Source organism: Silurus meridionalis, chromosome 22, assembly GCF_014805685.1.
Source record: "Silurus meridionalis isolate SWU-2019-XX chromosome 22, ASM1480568v1, whole genome shotgun sequence".
Lineage (NCBI taxonomy): Eukaryota > Metazoa > Chordata > Actinopteri > Siluriformes > Siluridae > Silurus > Silurus meridionalis.
The window spans coordinates 816,340-838,970 of NC_060905.1; the positions used below are offsets into that span (position 1 = coordinate 816,340).

Consider the following 22,631-nt stretch of genomic DNA (forward strand, 5'->3'; position numbering starts at 1 on the left):
AGAGAGAGAGAGAGAGAGAGAGAGAGAGAGAGTGATTAGAGAGAGAGAGAGAGAGAGAGAGAGAGTGATTGAGAGAGAGAGAGAGAGAGAGAGAGAGAGAGAGGAAGTGATTAGTAGAGAGAGAGAGGAGAGAGAGAGAGAGAGAGAGAGGAGGAAGTGATTAGTGAGAGAGAGAGAGAGAGAGAGAGAGAGAGAGAGAGGAAGTGATTAGTGTATAGAGAGAGAGAGAGAGAGAGAGAGAGAGAGAGAGAGAGAGAAGTGATTAGTAGAGAGAGAGAGGAAGTGATGAGGAGAGAGAGAGAGAGAGAGAGAGAGGAGGAGAGAGAGAGAGAGAGAGAGAGAGAGAGAGGGAGGAAGTGATTAGTGTAGAGAGAGAGAGAGAGAGAGAGAGAGAGGAAGGATTAGAGAGAGAGAGAGAGAGAGAGAGAGAGAGGAGGAAGTGATTAGAGAGAGAGAGGAGTGATGAGAGAGAGAGAGAGAGAGGAAGTGATTAGAGAGAGAGAGAGAGAGAGAGAGAGAGAGAGAGAGGAGGAAGTGAGAGAGAGAGAGAGAGAGAGAGAGAGAGAGAGAGGAAGTGATTAGTGAGAGAGAGAGAGAGAGAGAGAGAGAGAGAGAGAGAGAGAGAGAGAGAGGAGGAAGTGATTAGAGAGAGAGAGAGAGAGAGAGAGGAGGAAGTGATTAGAGAGAGAGAGAGAGGAAGTGATGGAGAGAGAGAGAGAGAGAGAGAGAGAGAGAGAGAGAGAGAGAGAGAGAGAGGAAGTGATTAGTGAGAGAGAGAGAGAGGAGAGAGAGAGGAGGAAGTGATGAGAGAGAGAGAGAGAGAGAGAGAGAGAGAGAGAGAGAGGAAGTGATGAGGGAGAGAGAGAGAGAGAGAGAGAGAGAGGAGGAAGTGATGAGAGAGAGAGAGGAGGAAGTGATGAGAGAGAGAGAGAGAGGAGGAAGTGATTAGTGTAGAGAGAGAGAGAGAGAGAGAGAGAGAGAGAGAGAGAGAGAGGAGGAAGTGATGAGAGAGAGAGGAGGAAGTGATTAGTGAGAGAGAGAGAGAGAGAGAGAGAGAGAGAGAGAGAGAGAGAGAGAGAGAGAGAGAGAGGAGGAAGTGATGAGGGAGAGAGAGAGAGAGAGAGAAAGAGGAAGTGATTACCGGTGTAGTAGAGATAGCGAGCCCACTCGTTGTTGTTAGCGAGCTCGGGGAAGACGGATTTGGAGACGAGCTTCTCCGCCTGGTCGTACAGGTTGTAGTGCAGGTAGTTTCTCATCAGGAGAGAGAGAGAGAGTGAGAGAGAGAGAGTGAGAGAGAGAGAGTGATTAGAGAGAGAGAGAGAGAGAGTGAGAGAGAGAGAGATCTCACACCTGTTACCTCTGTACACACACTCACCATGCAGTGTGTGTGTGTGTGTGTGTGTGTGTGTGTGTGTGTGTGTGTGTGTGTTACCTGCGCACTGTATCCAGCTGGTTGAGGAACTCATACACTCTGCAGTGGTAATAATAACACTTCGCAGCCACCAGGTCCAAAGCCCTGCGGTTCTGAGAGCTGATCTTCTGCAGCAGGTCGTCTGATATCTTCTGAGCCTAAAACACACACACACACACACACACCCCCGTTAACAGAAATTAAACACAACACACAAAGTTACTGACACACACACACACACACACACACACACCCCCGTTAACAGAAATTAAACACAACACACAAAGTTAATGACACACACACACAGTTAACAGAAATTAAACAACACACAAAGTTACTGACACACACACACACACCCCCGTTAACAGAAATTAAACACAACACACAAAGTTAATGACACACACACACACACAGACCGTACCTCAGTGTAGCGTTTGTTGTTGATGAGGTAGACGAGCAAAAGCAGTTGAAGATACGCCTCCACTTCAGGGATGAGAGGAGCAGCTGCTGCTTTACCAGTACGAGGCCTGAACTGAACATCTCCCTCTGTGTCCATGGGCTGGAGATAAACACTCAGGTTAAAACCCCCACACAAACACACTACAGCCACTGAACAAAACATTGTATCAGGTCCTGTGTATGAAGCACCTCCTCGAGGAAGCCGATCAGGAACTCCTTCCCCGCAGCATTAGAGGTGTAGAAGCCGGAGATGGCCTTGTGAAGGACGTTGGGGTTGAGACGACGGCTGGTGGAGGGCAGAGCACGCAGAGCCCTGAGAACGAAGCGAGGCTCTTTACCCGACACGGCCTTCTCGATCTGCTTCACATGCTCCTTAATATCTGAACAGACCACACACACACACACACACACGTGTAAGTGTTTACATGTGCAAGACGAATGAAGTAGAGACTCAGTGGACACGTCTGTCCGTGTAGACAGACAGGGAGACACACACAGTCCTGTCTGTCCCGAGAGCAGAGCAGCAGTGTTTACTGAACACAGTAGAGGCAGAACTGCACTTCCTCGCTGAACGCACCAAATACAACCACATTCAAACCCAATTCTTCACCAACATCAACCAAATCATCCCCAATTCAGCCCCTGACAAACTGCGCCACCTGCTGGGGAGAACAGAGTTCTGCACACTCACAGCCCACTACATACACACCTGCTTCCAGGTGAGGGACAGTGTGTGATCATGTCATGCACATTTACTTTCCTGTTCATTAATTTATTTGAACTAATCCTTTTGAATGTTATTTTAAATATCTGTAGTTTTTATTATCTTGTTATTAAAGTTATAGTATATTCTAGTTTATTATGTCTGACTGACTTATTTGTGTCATGTGTCTATGTTCAATGCTCTGGCCATACATATTTATCATGAGAATAAAGCAACCTCTAAATGTTAAAACAAATCGTGTGTGTGTGTGTGTGTGTGTGTGTGACGCTTTATCGCAGGATTAGGTACCGTGATGTGAGATTTCGGTGAAATCGTGTGTGTTTTTAAGGACGTGACGTCATCAACATAGCGCTAGCATTCTGTTCGACCGCTTTCCGAAACAAAATGCTGGAGTTTACAGATAAAATACAAATAAAGTGAATAAAATAAATAAATGAAGACTGTAAGCTAGTTGAAAACGGTTTCTCCGCTAGCATAAACAGCTATGGCTAAGCTAACCCAGGCTAGGCTAATCGCTCAGACCTGCACCGGGGACTCATGGATGAGATGATGATGATATTAATATTATTAATAATGTGTTTATTGTGAATGTATTTGAGTGAATAGTTGTGATTAGGACCTTCCAGGGTGATGGAGTCCTGTTCTTTAGCCGGTTTAGCCGCGGCAGAAGAGCTATCCTCCTCCGGCATCTCCACATCCTGAGCCTCGGGGCCCTGGTTCTCCTTCTGCTTCTCCGCTTTACTCTCCTTCGCCTTCTCGCGTCTCTTAGTCGTTTCTTTCATAATCACGCCTAAACGTCAAACAAACACTCGTAAAAAATAAATCTAGGCGTTTTAACAGCGGAGCTCCGTCTCACTCACACACCGGGACCACTTTCACAGAATGACTGGCAAGTATTGGGGTGTCGCAAAGGATTCTGGGAGTCAAGACCTTACAGGCGAGCAGGATGATCAAACACGACGAATCGATCAAACACGACGAATCGATCCCCGATCAATCGATCGCTTGCTTTTGTGTTTATTTACTTTTTTGTTTTCCACAGTGGTGGAGGAATTCCACAAAGCACGTGTCTCACTCAAATATAACTCCACTTCAAGTAGAGACTCAGTAAAAGTGTTCCTTTAAACTGTCACTTCAGTAAAAGTACAAAAATGTTTACCTTCATATGTACTTCAGTATCCATTATTATATTATATTATTATTACATTATTATAATCAGTGTTGTGCTAGTTACTAAGAAATAGTAAAAGTATCTCAGTTACTTTGTTGATTATTTACACCAAAAAGTAATGTGTTACTGTTAAAAGTAACTTTTTAGACCCTTTTTTAAAGAAGCTTTTTTAATGTTCTCATTAATGCCCTTTTATGCGTTATGGTCTATACAAACACAAAACTGACTTAAACACAGAGTCATTTTTAAACACTATTTTATTAAAGTCAGAGCAGCACACACTGAATATATCACAAGGTTTTCTGAAATAAATAACAAAACAAGCTGAATAATATATTCATGATCAAACACTAAAGTGGCTTCTGCTGTTGTGTTGAGCTCTTAAACATGTTCCTTTCACAGCTGAAGTATGAAAACCATCTTCAATGTAGAACAAAACACCATTAGCTTCTAGCTTTTAGCTTCTAGCGTCTAGCTTCGTCCAGGCATGAAGTTCCTGGAGGTGTTGCTATCGCAGTAGATACGACCTTCAAACCAGAAACACACAGCTTACATTTGACTAAGTTTTTGTTTTAATGCTCAACTAAAGTGAAATAATGATCATATTTCCACTTTGAGAAACAAAAGTAAAATTAATAAATAAATAAGTAAGTGGTAAGTTAATGAGTATGTAATAAGTTAATAAATAAGTGGTAAGTTAATAAGTAAGTAATAAGTTAATAAGTTGGTAATAAGTTAATAAATAATTAAGTAATAAGTTAATAAGTAAGTAATAAGTTAATAAATAAGTAAGTGGTAAGGTAATGAGTAAGTAATCAGTTAATAAGTAAGTAATAAGTTAATAAATAAGTAAGTAATAAGCTAATGAGTAAGTAATAAGTTAATAAATAATTAAGTGGTGAGTTAATAAGTAAGTAATAAGTTAATAAATAAGTAAGTGGTAAGTTAATAAGTAAGTAATAAGTTAATAAGTAAGTAATAAGTTAATAAATAATTAAGTAATAAGTTAATAAGTAAGTAATAAGTTAATAAATAAGTAAGTGGTGAGTTAATAAGTAAGTAATAAGTTAATAATAAGTAATAAGTTAATAAATAAGTAAGTGGTAAGTTAATAATAAGTAAGTGGTGAGTTAATAAGTAAGTTAATAAATAAGTAATAAGTTAATAAGTTGGTAATAAGTTAATAAATAAGTAAGTGGTAAGTTAATAAGTAAGTAATAAGTTAATGAGTAAGTAATAAGTTAATAAATAAGTAAGTGGTAAGTTAATAAGTAAGTAATAAGTTAATAAGTAAGTAATAAGTTAATAAATAAGTAAGTGGTAAGTTAATGAGTAAGTAATAAGTTAATAAATAAGTAAGTGGTGAGTTAATAAGTAAGTAATAAGTTAATAATAAGTAATAAGTTAATAAATAAGTAAGTGGTAAGTTAATAAGTAAGTAATAAGTTAATAAGTAAGTGGTAAGTTAATAAATAAGTAATAAGTTAATAAGTTGGTAATAAGTTAATAAATAAGTAAGTGGTAAGTTAATAAGTAAGTAATACGTTAATGAGTAAGTAATAAGTTAATAAATAAGTGGTAAGTTAATAAGTAAGAAATAAGTTCATGAGTAAGTAATAAGTTAATACATAAGTAAGTGGTAAGTTAATAAGTAAGTAATAAGTTAATAAGTAAGTAATAAGTTATTAAATAAGTGGTAAGTTAATAAGTTAATAATAAGTAATAAGTTAATAAATAAGTAAGTAATAAGTTAATAAATAAGTAAGTGGTAAGTTAGAGTAAGTAATCAGTTAATAAGTAAGTAATAAGTTAATAAATAAGTAAGTAATAAGTTAATATTAAGTAATAAGTTAATAAATAAGTAAGTGGTGAGTTAATAAGTAAGTAATAAGTTAATAAATAAGTAAGTGGTAAGTTAATAAGTAAGTAATAAGTTAATAATAAGTAATAAGTTAATAATAAGTAATAAGTTAATAAATAAGTAAGTGGTAAGTTAATAAGTAAGTAATAAGTTATTAATAAGTAATAAGTTAATAAATAAGTAAGTGGTGAGTTAATAAGTAAGTAATAAGTTAATACGTTGGTAATAAGTTAATAAATAAGTGCTAAGTTAATAAGTAAGTAATAAGTTAATAATAAGTAATAAGTTAATAAATAAGTAAGTGGTAAGTTAATAAGTAAGTAATAAGTTAATAAGTAAGTACTCAGTTAAAAGTGATAAAACCACGTGGAAAATGAGGATAAGGCGCGTGCACCTGTCACTGTGGCTAACTGTTAGCATGGCGCCGCCTCAGAGAGCGAATGGCGGCAGGCTCGCGCGTCTCTATGGCAACTCCAGAGCTTCGCACACTAGCGTACTACACAGTACGGGAAGAACTGTTCCTGTAGACCACAGCAATGACGTAACGCTCTCCTCGCGCACTGCGCAGTAGGCTAGTACGCGTGCGATATAAAAGGGGGGCTGTGGAACAGGGTGTGGGCTCAATCACAGCACGGAGGAGGAGAGGAAACCATCAGCTCGCCTTTAAATACAAGACACATTCATCACCAACAGCACGGGATAAAGACCTGACAAGGTAAGAATTATATTTATATTCAACATAATATTTATCATTATACCATTTCCCCTTCTTTATCTCCAGTCTTTATAGCGTTATTCCCGAGCTGATCATTCTGAGGAGAATACCGTCGCATTCATACCACTGTAACCCGTTTACCTTTTCTTTCTCTCTGTCTATCTCTCTCTCTCTTCTCTCTCTCTCTCTCTCTCTCTCTCTCTCTCTCTCTCTCTTTCTCTCTCTCTCTCTCTCTCTCTCTCTCTCTCTCTCTCTCTCTCTCTCTCTCTCTCTCTCTCTCTCTCTCTCTCTCTCTCTCTCTCTCTCTCTCTCTCTCTCTCTCTCTCTCTCTCTCTCTCTCTCTCTCTCTCTCTCTCTCTCTCTCTCTCTCTCTCTCTCTCTCTCTCTCTCTCTCTCTCTCTCTCTCTCTCTCTCTCTCTCTCTCTCTCTCTCTCTCTCTCTCTCTCTCTCTCTCTCTCTCTCTCTCTCTCTCTCTCTCTCTCATATACAGACATGATCTGACGTTTATTTTTATTTTCCTGAAGCGCTTTATGTGATATGTAAGTGTTTAGTCAGATATAAATATATGTGTAAGAGAAACGGGTTATATTTAGTACAGAGTCACAAGGTTATATCTCTAAATATCTACAGCAAAGCCTTCCTCCAAATACACACACTTTTACATCTTTATTACATTCATCAATCAGCATTTATTCACATATCATTCTAACATTTTAATAAAAATCTAACAGAATTATAGTGTCTAAAAATAGACAATCAGTGCTCTGGGGTTGCCAGATTGATCCAGGCTGCTCCTTTAGTAATAATAATAATAATAATAATAACACTATTATTATGAGTTCATTAAGAATACAACATTTTCAAATTATGCGTAGACAATAAAACAAAGATATAAGTATATTTACATACAAATACAAAAGAAAAATCTTGATAATCCATTCGAAATTCTATATGATTAATTTTATGCATAATATCAAATTATTATTAGAATTATGTTTAAAATATATCTTCAAACATATTCATGCCTGATGTGGGCTACAATATCCAGGTGTGTTTGGGTCCAGAACTGGCAACCCAGAGCTCCATTACACAGCACAATCCCTTCTTTCTTTCTTTCTTTCTTTCTTTCTTTCTTTCTTTCTTTCTTTCTTTCTTTCTTTCTTTCTTTCTTTCTTTCTTTCTTTTTTCTTTGTTCTTACTTTCTTTCTTTTTTCTTTGTTCTTTCTTTCTTTTTTCTTTCTTTCTTTTGTGACAATAAATGTTAAATAAAGGTTTAATACTATAACGGCTAAATTGATATTTTTGAAGTGAACTATAGTGATTTATCACTAATTGATTGCCAGATTGAAATAATTTAAACATCCTCCCAAACTGGTTTTAATTCTGTGTCAAACATAAATATAGCAAACAGTCAGACATCTTATCCATATGAAGTCATATATTTAACACTATATTTAGATATTTATTAAGGGGATCTTTGCATTTTTCAATTTATTTATTTTTAGTGTATATTTCAGTATACTGTAAATGATGTTAAATCAAATATAAACGATTTGTATTTAATATATAAAGCTAAAAAAATAAACATTTATATATTATTATTTTATAAATTATTATTATTAAATGATATTTTAATATTTAACGTTTTTTAGTACATTTTATTGCATTTTAGGGTTATTTATAGAGTATTTATTTCACACATACACAATCCCTTTTGTCCGTTCTCTGAAGTTATAACTCCTCCCTCTAAAACACGCCAATGTATGCCCCGCCCCCTGAGGATGTGTGGGGCGGGGCGTGTGAGGAAGATAATAAAACTGTATTGATTTTTTAAACACTTGGATGATGGTGGATTTTTTTACTGAGTGAGTTACAGAGGAGAAGCTCTGAAGTAAAACTCGTCGTTATTTCTGTCAGAGGTGTGATGAAGTCTTTGCTGTTAAATCGCAGATTAAAATGTTGGATGTGATGAGCAGCCAGTTCGACTCCTTCCTGTTCTGGAGGCAGCCCATCGCCACCGTGGACCTGTCCGAGCTCGAGGACCTGGGACTCACTGAGCCCAAATCCAAGAGCAGGTCTTTGGGGAAAAGTTCTGCCACACTGGACCATGATGAAGATCTGGAACTGTCTGAGTTCTCCACCTTCAACTACTGGAAGGAACCCATCGCCAGCATCGACATGCTCGACTTCAACTTGCTGCTGCTATGAAGCCTCACACACACACAACCACAGCCCCAAACCTCCACTACTACTTTACCCCAACATGCTCACATGACACAGTCCCGCCCCGCCTTGCCACGCCCCGCCCTGCCCCGCCCCGCCCCCGACTCCGAGTGTGTGTGTGTGTTTTCTGCCCTGACCCCAGCCCTGACACGGCTCAGAGTCTTGAGTGTTACGTTAAAGGAAGTACATTTCTGATGAAAACAAAAGTGTTAAAAAAGTGTTTCAGCAGCTTCTCCTTCTGCAGATCATATCCACAGTTTGTGTATTTATTGTAGAATCAGTGTTTCAGTCCTGCGTGATGATTTATTATCCCGTGACTGAGTGGAATGTGAATAAACAACAGACGTGTTTTCTCACTAAAATGTGTTCGGGTGTTTCATCACTACAACAATCACAGCTGTTTTTTACCTTACACTCCTGTAGATCATCATCATCATCATCATCATCATCATCACCTGTGACTCCAAAATTTACATTACATACATTTAATAAATACATTTATACATTTTGGAGCATGTGAACTTATACCTTAACATCAAAGTTCATTTAATAGAATATTATAGAATCATTTCTATGCTTATAGACAGATATAATGTTTAAGGTTTTATTATAATCAATTGATATTAAATGAGTGAAATTTGATAATGAATCAGTTGAAGTGAACAGATACTTACCAGTGGAAAGTCGTGAGGTTCAGCATGTTCGTGTCTGCTGGTCTGAAATCAGAATCACAGACTCATGTTTTAATATGTTTTTGTTCATGAATATGTATTAAATTATTTACAGTAATCTCTTCTCTCACTCTGAGGTCCTCCAGCAGGCGTCCAATAACTTCAGCATTGTCACGTCCTGTGATTTAATAAGATAGAATATAACTTTTATTCATCCCAAAGTGAAGAAATTTCTAATAGCTGTTTTTTATTCCACAACATCTGACAGAGGAGACGAAAGTGACTCAGATACACTTACATACTGTACTGAAACACCACATTCACAAGATGCACTCTTACAAAGAAAAGCTGCTGATTAAAACTCACCCAAACAGTTTTTTTATCAAACATTTATACTTTTGTGTTTTTTTTCTGTAGAATTACTAAAAGAAAACCAATTCAAATCCCCAGGAAAACTGTAATGCACTGAAAATATACACAGAAACCCCTGGGTGATGTGATGACGTGAAGATCAGTGCTTCTGCTGGAGATAATGTACGTGTGTGTGTGTGTGTGTGTGTGTGTGTGTGTGTGTGTGTAATGACATGAAGATCAGTGCTTCTGCTGGAGATAATGTACGTGTGTGTGTGTGTGTGTGTGTGTGTGTGTGTGTGTGTGTGTAATGACATGAAGATCAGTGCTTCTGCTGGAGATAATGTGTGTGTGTGTGTGTGTGTGTGTGTGTGTGTGTGTGTGTGTGTGTGTAGGTTTAGTGATGATGTTGATTGTGACTGTATGAGATCCTGTGTGTGCGCTGCAGCTCTGATCTTCTGCACTTCTCTATTATACTGATGATTTCTACAGATGTGATGGTTCCGGTAAAACATCACTGCAGACAGAGGGGCGAAATACACAAACTGATACTGATTATACACACACACACACACACACACACACACACACACACACACACACACACACACACACACACACACACACACACACACACACACACTTATAGAGATGTGTAATGTAATACAGTATTTCTGAAACACGTTTATGAAACCAGCAGGTGGCGATACCTCCAATTTAATATTCTTTTGTTCTTCTTGGTCAGTAAATGATTTCTCAACAGTCACTACATATTTTATTATATTAATAATAATAATAATAATAATAATAATAATAATAATAATAATACAACAGGAATAATGGAACCTTGAACACACAGACAGATTAAACTATAACCTGCTATTTAAAACACCAAGGATGAGAGAAAAAGTGTTGAAGAAAAAGAAGAAGAATGAAAGGAAGAAGAAGAAGAAGAATGAAGGGAAGAATGAAGGAAGAAGAAGAAGAGAATGAGGAGGAGAAGAAGAAGAAGAGAAGAAGGAGGAGAAGAAGAAGAAGAGAATGAGGAGGAGAAGAAGAAGAAGAGAATGAGGAGGAGGAGAAGAAGAAGAAGAGAATAAGGAGGAGAAGAAGAAGAAGAGAATAAGGAGGAGAAGAAGAAGAAGAGAATGAGGAGGAGAAGAAGAAGAGAAGAAGGAGGAGAAGAAGAAGAAGAATGAGGAGGAGAAGAAGAAGAAGAAGAAGAAGAGAATGAGGAGGAGGAGAGAAGAAGAAGAGAATGAGGAGGAGGAGAAGAAGAAGAGAATAAGGAGGAGAAGAAGAAGAAGAGAATGAGGAGGAGGAGAAGAAGAAGAAGAATAAGGAGGAGAAGAAGAAGAAGAGAATGAGGAGGAGAAGAAGAAGAAGAGAATGAGGAGGAGAAGAAGAAGAAGAAGAGAATGAGGAGGAGAAGAAGAAGAGAATGAGGAGGAGGAGAAGAAGAAGAAGAGAATAAGGAGGAGAAGAAGAAGAAGAGAATGAGGAGAAGAAGAAGAAGAGAATAAGGAGGAGGAGAAGAAGAAGAAGAGAATGAGGAGGAGGAGAAGAAGAAGAGAATAAGGAGGAGAAGAAGAAGAGAATGAGGAGGAGAAGAAGAAGAAGAAGAGAATGAGGAGGAGGAGAAGAAGAAGAAGAGAATGAGGAGGAGAAGAAGAAGAAGAGAATAAGGAGGAGAAGAAGAAGAAGAGAATAAGGAGGAGAAGAAGAAGAAGAATGAGGAGGAGGAGAAGAAGAAGAGAATGAGGAGGAGGAGAAGAAGAAGAAGAGAATAAGGAGGAGAAGAAGAAGAAGAAGAAGAGAATGAGGAGGAGGAGAAGAAGAAGAAGAGAATGAGGAGGAGAAGAAGAAGAAGAAGAAGAAGAGAATGAGGAGGAAGAGAAGAAGAAGAGAATAAGGAGGAGAAGAAGAAGAAGAGAATGAGGAGGAGAAGAAGAAGAAGAAGAAGAGAATAAGGAGGAGAAGAAGAAGAGAATGAGGAGGAGAGAAGAAGAAGAAGAGAATGAGGAGGAGAAGAAGAAGAGAATGAGGAGGAGGAGAAGAAGAAGAAGAGAATGAGGAGGAGAAGAAGAAGAAGAGAATGAGGAGGAGGAGAAGAAGAAGAGAATAAGGAGGAGAAGAAGAAGAAGAGAATGAGGAGGAGAAGAAGAAGAAGAAGAAGAGAATAAGGAGGAGAAGAAGAAGAGAATGAGGAGGAGGAGAAGAAGAAGAGAATAAGGAGGAGAAGAAGAAGAAGAAGAAGAAGAGAATGAGGAGGAAGAGAAGAAGAAGAAGAATAAGGAGGAGAAGAAGAAGAAGAGAATAAGGAGGAGAAGAAGAGAATGAGGAGGAGAAGAAGAAGAGAATGAGGAGGAAGAAGAAGAAGAGAATGAGGAGAAGAAGAAGAAGAAGAGAATGAGGAGGAGGAGAAGAAGAAGAGAATAAGGAGGAGAAGAAGAAGAAGAAGAAGAAGAGAATGAGGAGGAGAAGAAGAAGAAAATAAGGAGGAGAAGAAGAAGAAGAGAATAGGAGGAGAAGAAGAAGAAGAAGAAGAGAATGAGGAGAAGAAGAAGAAGAAGAAGAGAATGAGGAGGGGAGAAGAAGAAGAGAATGAGGAGGAGAAGAAGAAGAAGAGAATGAGGAGGAGAAGAAGAAGAAGAAGAAGAAGAAGAGAATGAGGAGGAGGAGAAGAAGAAGAGAATGAGGAGGGGGAGAAGAAGAAGAGAATGAGGAGGAGGAGAAGAAGAAGAAGAGAATGAGGAGGAGAAGAAGAAGCTGTAGCCAATCAGCGTCATCCATCGGCTGGGTGTTAAACTCTGTACTGTTTGCTATATAAGCGCACTACCGGTAGGGAGCGCGGATGAGCCCTGCGCCCTATCGAGGGCACTACATGTGTAAAACCGGGGGATTTGGGTCACAGCGTGGGAAAGTGTTTTTCGGGGGGAAGCGACTAGCAAAAAAAAAAAACAACATAGAAAAAGTGGACAAAAGTTGAGTTAAAGTGAGAAAGCGCGCGCGCGAAGGTCAAAAAGGTGTGTATATTAAAATCTTATTATAATAAGTTTAATTTCAGGATCATTAATGTGTGTTTGTGTGTGTGAGTGTTTTTCTCCCGGTAGGTTTGGAGCTAGCATTAGCTGATTAGCGTGCTAACCGACTAGCCATGCTAACAGCGCGCTCTGTTCCGCTCGCGCCGCTTTTTAAACTTATACACATTTACTTTATAAAGTTGATCAAAATTACAATAATTTCTGCACAGAATTTAATTAATAATCATTCCGGATGCTCTTTCAGCAGTGTGGTGTTTATAACTGCAGTATATCTCTAAATCATGGGTTTATTTACTCTCTGTTTTATTAATACAGAAAATAAACCTAATTAATATTGTTATTGTTTATATTTAAAACATGCACTAAAGAGTTTTATTCTGAGTTTAATATCTATATAATTAATAATCTCGATATGAGAAATTATTAGAGTTCCTGTTAAAAGTGTGTGATTTGAGTGTAAAGCATGTTCCTTCTGTTTCTGTACATTAAACTCAGACATGTTGTAAGAGAACGAAGATTTTCTTTGAGCAACAAATTTATAAATGAGCAGAACTTTATAACCAGTGAAAACTCCTCCCTGATCATGAAGAACATCTGGACACTTTATTTCTCCAGACATTCAGCTGAAACTCTTTGCTGTGTCTCTCATAAAACTCCAGAGATGTTCTTCACTAGATGGAGATGTTCTTCATCTCAGAGCAGATCAGTAGGATTGAGGTGTGGTGTCTGGGCAGGTGGTTCCATGATAAATCACTCCAGACGTCTGTCTGCTCTCTGAACAACACGTACAGAACTCAGACGTGCGCTTCGGCTCATCGTCTTGTTGTACGGTGAAGTCGCTTCTGATCAGCCGCAGTCCAGACGAAACTGCACCCCAAACCATTAAACTTCCACCTCCATGTGTGAGTGTGGTGGTGAGGGCATCTGAACACATCTTCTCTCCTCTTCTCCTTCTTACACAAGTTCTTCTGATGGAGACACAAATGTCTCATTTGGGGCCCAACAGAACTTCCTCGTTCAGCTTGTGTGTGTTTTTAAATACATTTACATTTGCAGCATGTAGCAGACGCCCTTCTCCAGAGCGACGTTCAAAAGTGCTTTGAGTCTCCAGTAATGAATAAATCTACATAGAAACAAAAGGAACATGCATTTGTGTCAAACCATAAAAGACTTTCACAGGAGCACTGTAGTGTTGATATATGTTTCTATTTGGGGTTTAGATGTCCCTGGTGGATTTGGGGAAGAGGCTGTTGGAGGCAGCACGTAACGGTGAGGATGAAGAAGTGAGGAAGCTGATGGCCAACGGCGCCCCCTTTACCACAGACTGGGTAAATATACACACACACACACACACACACACACACACGAGGTTCCAGGGGGCACCTGCTGTAGTTCTGTCTAAAAATGTTCCTGAGCTCACGTTTCCTTCTCGAGGTATCTCTATCTTGTAGATGTAATGTGGTGCTCCTTCTTCACCCTGTGTGTGTGTGTGTGTGTGTGTGTGTGTGTGTGTGTGTGTCTGTACCCTGTACAGCTTGGAGCATCTCCGTTGCACTTGGCGGCACAGTTCGGTCATCGCTCCACTGCCGAGGTGCTGCTGAGGGCAGGCATCTGCAAGGACGCACGCACCAAAGTGGACAGAACCCCACTGCATATGGCTGCCAAAGAGGGTCACGAGCTCATCGTCGACTTGCTGATCAGGGTGAGATTCTCCTCTACATCTACTCACCTTTCACCCTGCTCTAGGTACATGCCTCCTAGCCTGGGTGGGTTGGAATCTTTAAGTGTTCTGTTTCCTGTGTGTGTGTGTGTGTGTGACGTGGTGTGATGTCAGAATGGAGCAGATGTGAACGCTAAAGACATGTTGAAGATGACTGCTCTGCACTGGGCCACTCAGCACGGACACCACGGCGTTGTTCAGCTTCTCCTCAAACACGGAGCTGATGTTCACGCTCTCAGCAAGTTCGACAAATCGCCCTTCGACATCGCCCTCGACATCCAGCACGTAGAACTCGCCAACCTCCTGCAGGTCTGATGTCATATCCTCTCTCTCTCTCTTTCTCTCTCTCTCTCTCTCTCTCTCTCTCTCTCTCTCTCTCTCTCTTTCTCGCTCGGTGTTTAATGGTGTTACTGTGATATGGTGTAGGAGGGAATGCAGAAGCAGGTGAACAGAAACGCAGAGTCCTCCATCGCTCCACAGTTCATCATTCAGGGAGGAGTAATAAACATCGCCGAGCTCGTCAAACCCCACACAGGTACGATACTAAACACCACACACACACGCACACACACACACAGACACAGGTACAATACTAAACACCCCCCCAACGGGTATGATACTGCACCCACTGATTGTTTGAATAGATATTGTTTGGTTTCTATTTAATTTGCTCACCAAGATTTGTGTGTGTGTGTGTGTGTGTGTGTGTGTGTGTGTGTGTGTGTGTGTGTGTGTGTGTGTGTGTGTACCTACAGGTAACAGTGAGGACGCTGTCGCCGTCAGCACTCTGGACCAGCAAGTGATGAGTGATAATGGACAGAGGGTTGTTACCATAGTAACAGATCAACAAGGTCACCTACAGACGAGACTCACACAGCCGCTGTACGTCACAATGCAGAACGGACGGCAAGGTAAAGGGAGAAACAAGCAGTGTTACTGATTACATTTATTCATTTCTACACTCCTACACACACCACACAACTCGAACCTCACTCCTACACACGCCGCACAACTCGAACCTCACTCCTACACACGCCGCACAACTCGAACCTCACTCCGACACACGCCGCACAACTCGAACCTCACTCCGACACACGCCGCACAACTCAACCTCACTCCGACACGCCGCATAACTCGAACCTCACTCCGACACACGCCGCAACTCGAACCTCACTCCGACACACGCCGACAACTCGAACCTCACTCCGACACGCCGCACAACTCAACCTCACTCCGACACGCCGCACAACTCGACCTCACTCCGACACACGCCGCACAACTCGAACCTCACTCCGACACACGCCGCACAACTCGAACATAACGCATGTAGCATCAACATAAAATATTTTATATTCATCATATACATTATACATTACAGCCTCTCTCAGTATTCATTATGCACATTATTACATATACCGTGTGTGTGTGTGTGTGTGTGTGTGTGTGTGTGTGTTTCAGTCTTAGCCGTCCCCTCTGGTCAGTTCACACAGGAATCAGTGGAAGAAGAAGCTGAGCCTCCAGTAAGACGAAGGAAAATCGAAGTTGTCTCTTCTAATCACATCGACACCAGAGACACAGTGAGACGAACACACACACACACACACACACACACACACACACACACACACACACACACACACACACACACACACACGAACGAGTAACTCGACTACAAAACTGCATGGACACATGATTTTCTTTAACTACACATGGAGCACTGTGTTTAATTCCAACTTGTTTTTAGCCACTCGGGCAGCGTCACCCCTCTGTAGTGCCAAAGTTTTACACAGCTGGAGATGAAATAGGGTACAATCAGAAGAATCACAGGGTATTAAACTGAGCCTCTGATCCCTGGAGAAAACTCTGTTTAGAGCCCTATTCGGACGGGACTAGTTTTCCAAACGACGTTTGAGTTAGAATTTTTTCAGCCGACGTCTGTTATTTGATGTATGGATTCGGCCGGGACTCACATCTCCGTGTTTACTGCGGAGGTAGGAGTGTCTGTGTTTTACATGTGGGCGGGGCACAAGACCTCTACATGCATTATTGGTGCGCAGAAAGCAGAAATTTGAATACCGGCACGCTAGGGTTAGTACGGTAGTTCACGTTGACCAAAACACACAAGTAAACGTGCTTTGGAAAAAAAACATTATCGCCAATCACAGACATTCGCATTCTGACGGGATTAGATTTCTCAGAGGAGCGCCGAGTTTGCTGAAATACAGGAGGTAATTTGCTCTGGAATTTTTACAGAGGTCGTGTGAGAAAAAGACAGACATGGCAGATTCGCACGGGATTAAAATCACAAAGTACCTCTGTGAAACAGAAATTTCTCTAACGACCCCCTGTAAAACTAGTCCCGTCCGAATAGCTCTGATTCATACTCCAACAGCTTCACACTTCTGGCCCAAAACATCACCAGTGGAGCAGAAATGTTGATGTTTGAGAAATAAAGTCAGAAATGCGAGTAATAGTCACAATCGGAATAATTTCAAACACAAACACTGTACAGTGTGTTTACCTTTTTAAAGTAATTTAAAATCTCATTGTAAAATTGTATTTTCTGTATTAATATTTGTATTGTGATGTTATAGCGATTACAACTAGAGCAAAAACATTATTTCTAAAAAGAAAAACTGATGTGAAATTTGAGACTCGTCTTTAATTTCTCGTGTATTTAGTGTTTCATTTTAATGAATAAAAAGTATTTATTTATTTACTCCATTTATCACTGAATAAAACGAACGCTATCTGCAGCCCCACATCTGTTTTAGTTATATATATATATATATATGATTAAACTCACCCGTCTGCTCCTGTGGCGTACAGGAACAGCTGCAGCGGCGTCTAGCCGAAGCCAACATGGCGGCCCAGTTGTACCGACAGCAGCTGCTGCAGAAGGAGCAGGAGGCGGAGGAGTACCGCATGCAGCTGGAGGCCATCTCAGAGCGTGTGATCACGCAGGAGGGCGAGTGTGTGGAGGAGAAGCAGGAGGAGGCTGAGGAGGAGGTGGTGCTGCTGGCTGATGGAGACGTGATGCTCAACACAGAGGAGATCGACTCCACAGCAGACATCTCCTAACGTCTTACCTCACGGACTCTCACGTTTCAGTGTGTGCGCGCGTGTGTGTGTGTGTGAGCGGACACCTGCCCGGGCACGTTTTTTTTTTTTTTTCTTTTTCAGCTCTGGATCAAGAAGAACAAAATCCTTACATCTAGAAGTTCATCAGAGAAAGACAGGAACTCTACTGCTTTAGTGTGTGTGTGTGTGTGTGTGTGTGTGTGAGAGAAAATGCTGTTTTGTTTGTTTTTCCTTTGAAAGACAGATTAATGTTGACTCTTCTAATACACCATGTGTGAGTAATTTGTAAGTGCTGGTTGTTGGTGGTGTTTATTTAAGTGTGAGATGATTCAGGGATGTTCTACTGTCACTCTGATCTCTTACTGATCCTGATCTACACAATCATTCAAACACACGAGTTAAACAGCTGCAGTGCTGAATAAACTGAAGGGGGTGTGGCCAAAATTATTAAAGAACATGACCAAGAGATGGGTATGATTAAAGTGGGTGTGGCCTTAATTCATCAGTATTAAAGAGGGTGACACTTTTTTTTTTAAAGATCTCACACACACACACACTTCATATAAAATGTTTATTTGTAGATAATTAGAGGAAGTAAAAGAAAGAAAGAAACTCATCAGTACAAATGAAAGTTTCTCAGAACAACTTTGTCCTTCAGGAATGAGAGATGAAGATGTGTGTTAGGGGGGCAGGGGGGCTCTGATGGGGGCCCGGGGTGGCGCAGGGGGGCGTGGGGGCATCGGTGGTCTCTGAAAACCGAATGGTGGAGGACGAGGGGGGCCTGCGCCGTAACCTGGGGGTGGCATCGGGGGAGGTGGGCCTCTCATCCCTGGGGGCATCGGAGGACCTGAGGGAGCAAAAAGAGCCAGTGAGAACTCTGAAGAACTGAACTGCTTCCATCATCCAGAACATCTACACAGTGAGAGAACCTCCATAAACATACCCATTGGGGGGCCAAATGGTCCCCGGGGGGGCATGCCCATCTGTGGGGGTGGGGGCATGCCTGGGGGAGGAGGGGCCCTGTGCTGGGTGGCTCCTGGAGGAGGAGGCACCATTCCAGGAGGTCCAGTGGGAGGCATCGGTGGCATTCCTGAGGGAAAGATGGAGTACAGTCATGCTGAGGGAACAGACATCTCCACACGAGAACATTTCATACTCCAAACTCTGAGCAGCTGCAGGACTGATAATACAACACCTTCAGAACGAGCACGTGGGAGACCAAGCACCTACAGCGAGATTCTAGACATGTGGAGCAGCAGCATTCTAGAACTCCTAACATCATAACAGTGTAAACCCTGTGAAGGTTCTAGAGGTGGTGTGCCACAGAACAATGACTTTCTGGAACTCTGTAAACCGAGAACCCAAATTCTAGGAAAATCCAAAGATTTTAAAGGTAGTTGGAACTGGCACTTTGACAAGAACCCAGTCGTGTGGAACGCTGAGAACCTCCTCGGTTCTTTAAAACCATAATCGGAGATTTTAGAATACACTGAGCAGCAGAAGTTCTCAAACGAGAAGGTTCATCATTCTCACCTGGTGGATGCATTCCTGCTGGAGGGAACGGTGGAGGACCAGGGGGTGGCCCTGCAGAGGCTCCCTGAGGGGCAGAAGTGCCTGGGGCATGGGGCATGGGCATCCCGGGGGGCATTCCAGGGGGTAAAGAACCTGGTGGAGGTACTGGAGGGAACGCGCCAGGGGGAGGCATACCTGTGATGAAGATAAGTACAGAAGAAGGTTAACACTGGTTCTCAGACTGGTTCTCCACACACACACACACACACACACACACACACACACAGATATAATGAAGCAGCAGTGTGTGTGTTGACTGACCGGGCATGGGCATGCCGCTCCCAGCGCGGTCATGACGGGGGTGGGGGCAGAAGGAGGGGGCGGGGCGTCTGCGAACAGCTGGTGGGGTCTGTCGGCCTGTGAGAGGGGGTTCTGCGCGGCGAGGAGCCTCTCTGCGGCGGAGCCGTGTCTCTCGCCCTTGGAGTCCTTCTTGAAGGCGTAGGACACGGTGATGGGGCGGTTACACAGGTACTGACCGTTCATGGCCTCGATGGCGGCGTCGGACGCGTCAAAGCTGGCGAAGTTGATGAAGGCGTAACCTTTTGAGTTGCCCGTGTCGGGGTCCCTCATGATCTTGGGGGTCTGCAGGATGACGCCGAAGGCGCTGAACGTGTCGTACAGCAGCTTCTCGTCGATCTCGGGGTCCAGGTTCCCGATGAAGATGTTTGCTCCCACGTCCAGGTTCTTGTTGTGAGCAGAGGCTTTGTTGACGCGGATGGGTTTACCGTACAGCTTTATCATGTTCATGATCTTTATGGCGTAATCCGCATCCTCCTCACTGAGGAACTCCACAAACCCGTAACCTGCGCACACACACACACACACAGAGAACACACTAGAACCACAGTACACACAATTACAGAGAGAGAGAGGTGTGTGTGTCTGTGTGTGTGTGTGAGAGAGAGAGAGAGACTCACCCTGGTGTTGTCCCGTCACTCTGTCTTTGGGCATGTGTGTGTTCACCACTGGTCCTGCCTGCAGGAAGAGCTCCCATAACAACGGCTCCGACACTTTCTCATCCAGACCCCCCACATACACCGTCGCATCTACACACACACACACACACACACACACACACACACACACACACAGTGTTACACACTCTCCAGTACACACGGAGTACAGACAAAAATACAGTCTTGAAGTTTTAGAGTCTAATCCACACTGAGAACAGAGAGATGGAGAAGGAGGACACAGAGACGGAGGTGATGGAGAAGAAGGACACAGAACACAGAGCTGGAGAAGGAGGACACAGAACAGAGCTGGAGAAGGAGGACACAGAACACAGAGATAGAGAAGGAGGACACAGAGACGAAGGAGATGGAGAAGGAGATGGAGAAGGAGGACACAGAGACGGAGGAGATGGAGAAGGAGGACACAGAGACGGAGGTGATGGAGAAGGAGGACACAGAGACAGAGGAGATGGAGAAGGAGGACACAGAGACAGAGGTGATGGAGAAGGAGGACACAGAGGCGAAGGAGCTGGAGAAGGAGGAGATGGAGAAGGAGGACACAGAGACGGAGGAGATGGAGAAGGAGGACACAGAGACGGAGGTGATGGAGAAGGAGGACACAGAGACAGAGGAGATGGAGAAGGAGGACACAGAGACAGAGGTGATGGAGAAGGAGGACACAGAGACGAAGGAGCTGGAGAAGGACATTGAGGAACCTGGTGAAGACTGAAAGAGCCATAAAAACCTGTAATTAAATGATTATATTAGACTAGAAGTTCCTCAAAACATTACAGAGTGTGGAGGTGATCAGTGCAGTGATCTGGAGTGTGTGTGTGTGTGTGTGTGTGTGTGTGTGTTGGAGATAACACGTGATCTAGGATTTAGAGGATTTATCATTTGATGAGAATGAATGAATGGATCTAAGGACTTATCTAAGAGAAGTGACGTCACCGTGACCCCCTCTCACACTCACTCACACACACACACACTCACACACACACACACACTCACACTCACACACACACACACACACACACACATTACATCTTCCACATAACCACACTCGTATCTAATATAATTACAGTAAACAGCAGCAGGAACACGATTTTATTTGATAGTTGTATAAAAGCGTTACTTCAGAGACCTCCTGCAGTGAGCTAATGCTGCTAACTGGCTAATGTTTGCTATGATATTTTATCATCCTGTCGCACGTAGTGGATCAATAGCGAGTAAAACCGAGTGATTTTATAATAAACGCGTGTGTTTCATTTATAAAACCGCGCCACGGCTCTGTTACAGGAAGTCTGAGTAGAACTATACCTTGGTTTCTTTCTGATATCGGTCCCGCCGCCATGACGAAACCACTGCGTGCACTGGCGGAAGTGTTACCGGAAGTCCCACCCCACGCGGTTTTTTTTACCTCTTCTTCTGTAAACGCGCGTTCCAGCTCAGCGCCGCCACCTAGCGACAGGGCGGTATGACCACGCTGCATACAATTCTTCTTCTTCTTCTTCTTCTTCTTCTTCTTCTTCTTCTTTCAGCTTCTACCATCAGGGGGCGCCACAGCGGATCATCCGTCTCCATCCACCCTGTCCTCTACATCTGCCTCTTTCACACCAACTACCTGCATGTCTTCCCTCACCACATTCATAAACCTCCTCCTTGATCTTCCTCTTTTCCTCCTTCCTGGTGTCTCCATCCTCAGCATTCTCCTACTGATATACCCCATGTCCCTCATCTGCACATGTCCAAACCATCTCAATCTCACCTCCCTCACCTTGTCTCCAAAACGTCCCACATGCGCTGTCCCTCTAATAAACTCTGTCCATCGTCGTCACTCCCAACGAACATCTCAACATCTTCAGCTCTGCTACCTCCAGCTCCACCTCCTGTCTTTTACTCAATGCCACTGTCTCTAATCCATACAACATCTCAGGTCTCACCACAGTCCTATAAACTTTCCTTTCACTCTCACAGATACTCTTCTATCACAAATCACTCCTGCTATCACTCTTCTCCACCCACTCCACCCTGCCTGCACTCTTTCTTCTCTTCTCCACCCACTCCACCCTGCCTGCACTCTTTTCTTCACTTCTCTACCACACTCTCCATTACTTTGGTACCTGAACTCCTCCACCTTCTCCACCTCTTCTCCCTGTAACCGCACCCCTTCACTGCCCTCCCTCTTATTCACACACATGTACAATACCACAACTCCTCTCTCCCCTCTGTCGTACACTTTCTCCAAATAGACAAACACATTTACATTTACATTTGCGGCATTTAGCAGACGCCCTTATCCAGAGCTGCATCTCCTTCTGACCTTCTCTATACTTCTCCATCATCATTCTCATAGTAAATAATGTGTCTGTGGTGCTCCTCCTCTGACCCACACTGCTGCTCACAGATGATCACTTCTCCACAGTGCATTCAATTCAAAATAAATTCACAAAACTACATCATGAAGTCACTTGTGCGCGTCAGAAAAACTATTTCTCGTTGCTTTTAGAAATTGCGAAAGCTTTTGAACATTGAGTTAATTGACTGTGTAGAAATTGTCTGCTGTTTCCTACATTATCAGTTTGTTTACGTTCATCATGAACTATGGTTTATATCAGGAAACACTGAAACCGTGTGCCGTTATACTGAGAACACCAACAAACACTGTGACGATC

General features: G+C 42.3%; 4 protein-coding genes across 4 annotated transcripts in view; 2 read left to right on the forward strand and 2 right to left on the reverse strand.

The window, feature by feature from the left end:
- The window catches only part of psmd3 (proteasome 26S subunit, non-ATPase 3), a 14,745-nt gene extending 11,228 nt beyond the window's left edge, over positions 1-3,517 (reverse strand). The window contains 5 exon segments of the mRNA XM_046835375.1: positions 1,142-1,287; positions 1,379-1,569; positions 1,833-1,970; positions 2,060-2,250; positions 3,214-3,517. Coding sequence (XP_046691331.1) covers positions 1,142-1,287; positions 1,379-1,569; positions 1,833-1,970; positions 2,060-2,250; positions 3,214-3,376 — 829 coding nt within the window. The 5' untranslated portion in view covers positions 3,377-3,517.
- A 2,678-nt stretch (positions 3,518-6,195) lies between these two features.
- mllt11 (MLLT11 transcription factor 7 cofactor) lies at positions 6,196-8,926 on the forward strand. The gene is made up of 2 exons (XM_046835058.1): positions 6,196-6,341; positions 8,292-8,926. The coding sequence occupies exon 2, from the start codon at positions 8,298-8,300 to the stop codon at positions 8,547-8,549; it is 252 nt and encodes an 83-aa protein (XP_046691014.1). The 5' UTR covers positions 6,196-6,341; positions 8,292-8,297; the 3' UTR covers positions 8,550-8,926.
- Positions 8,927-12,451: 3,525 nt separating this feature from the next.
- gabpb2a (GA binding protein transcription factor subunit beta 2a) lies at positions 12,452-17,720 on the forward strand. Its single transcript, XM_046835421.1, has 8 exons — positions 12,452-12,612; positions 13,851-13,958; positions 14,165-14,332; positions 14,465-14,659; positions 14,777-14,885; positions 15,106-15,261; positions 15,809-15,927; positions 17,180-17,720. Exons 2-8 carry the CDS (start codon positions 13,851-13,853, stop codon positions 17,429-17,431), a joined length of 1,107 nt encoding a protein of 368 aa, XP_046691377.1. The 5' UTR covers positions 12,452-12,612; the 3' UTR covers positions 17,432-17,720.
- Positions 17,721-17,988: 268 nt separating this feature from the next.
- Positions 17,989-21,430, reverse strand: sf3b4 (splicing factor 3b, subunit 4). Its single transcript, XM_046835419.1, is given in 7 exon segments — positions 17,989-18,278; positions 18,375-18,521; positions 18,965-19,138; positions 19,265-19,282; positions 19,285-19,806; positions 19,921-20,049; positions 21,277-21,430. Coding segments are annotated over 7 exon segments (1,191 nt in total). The 5' UTR covers positions 21,311-21,430; the 3' UTR covers positions 17,989-18,111.
- Positions 21,431-22,631: the final 1,201 nt, after the last annotated feature.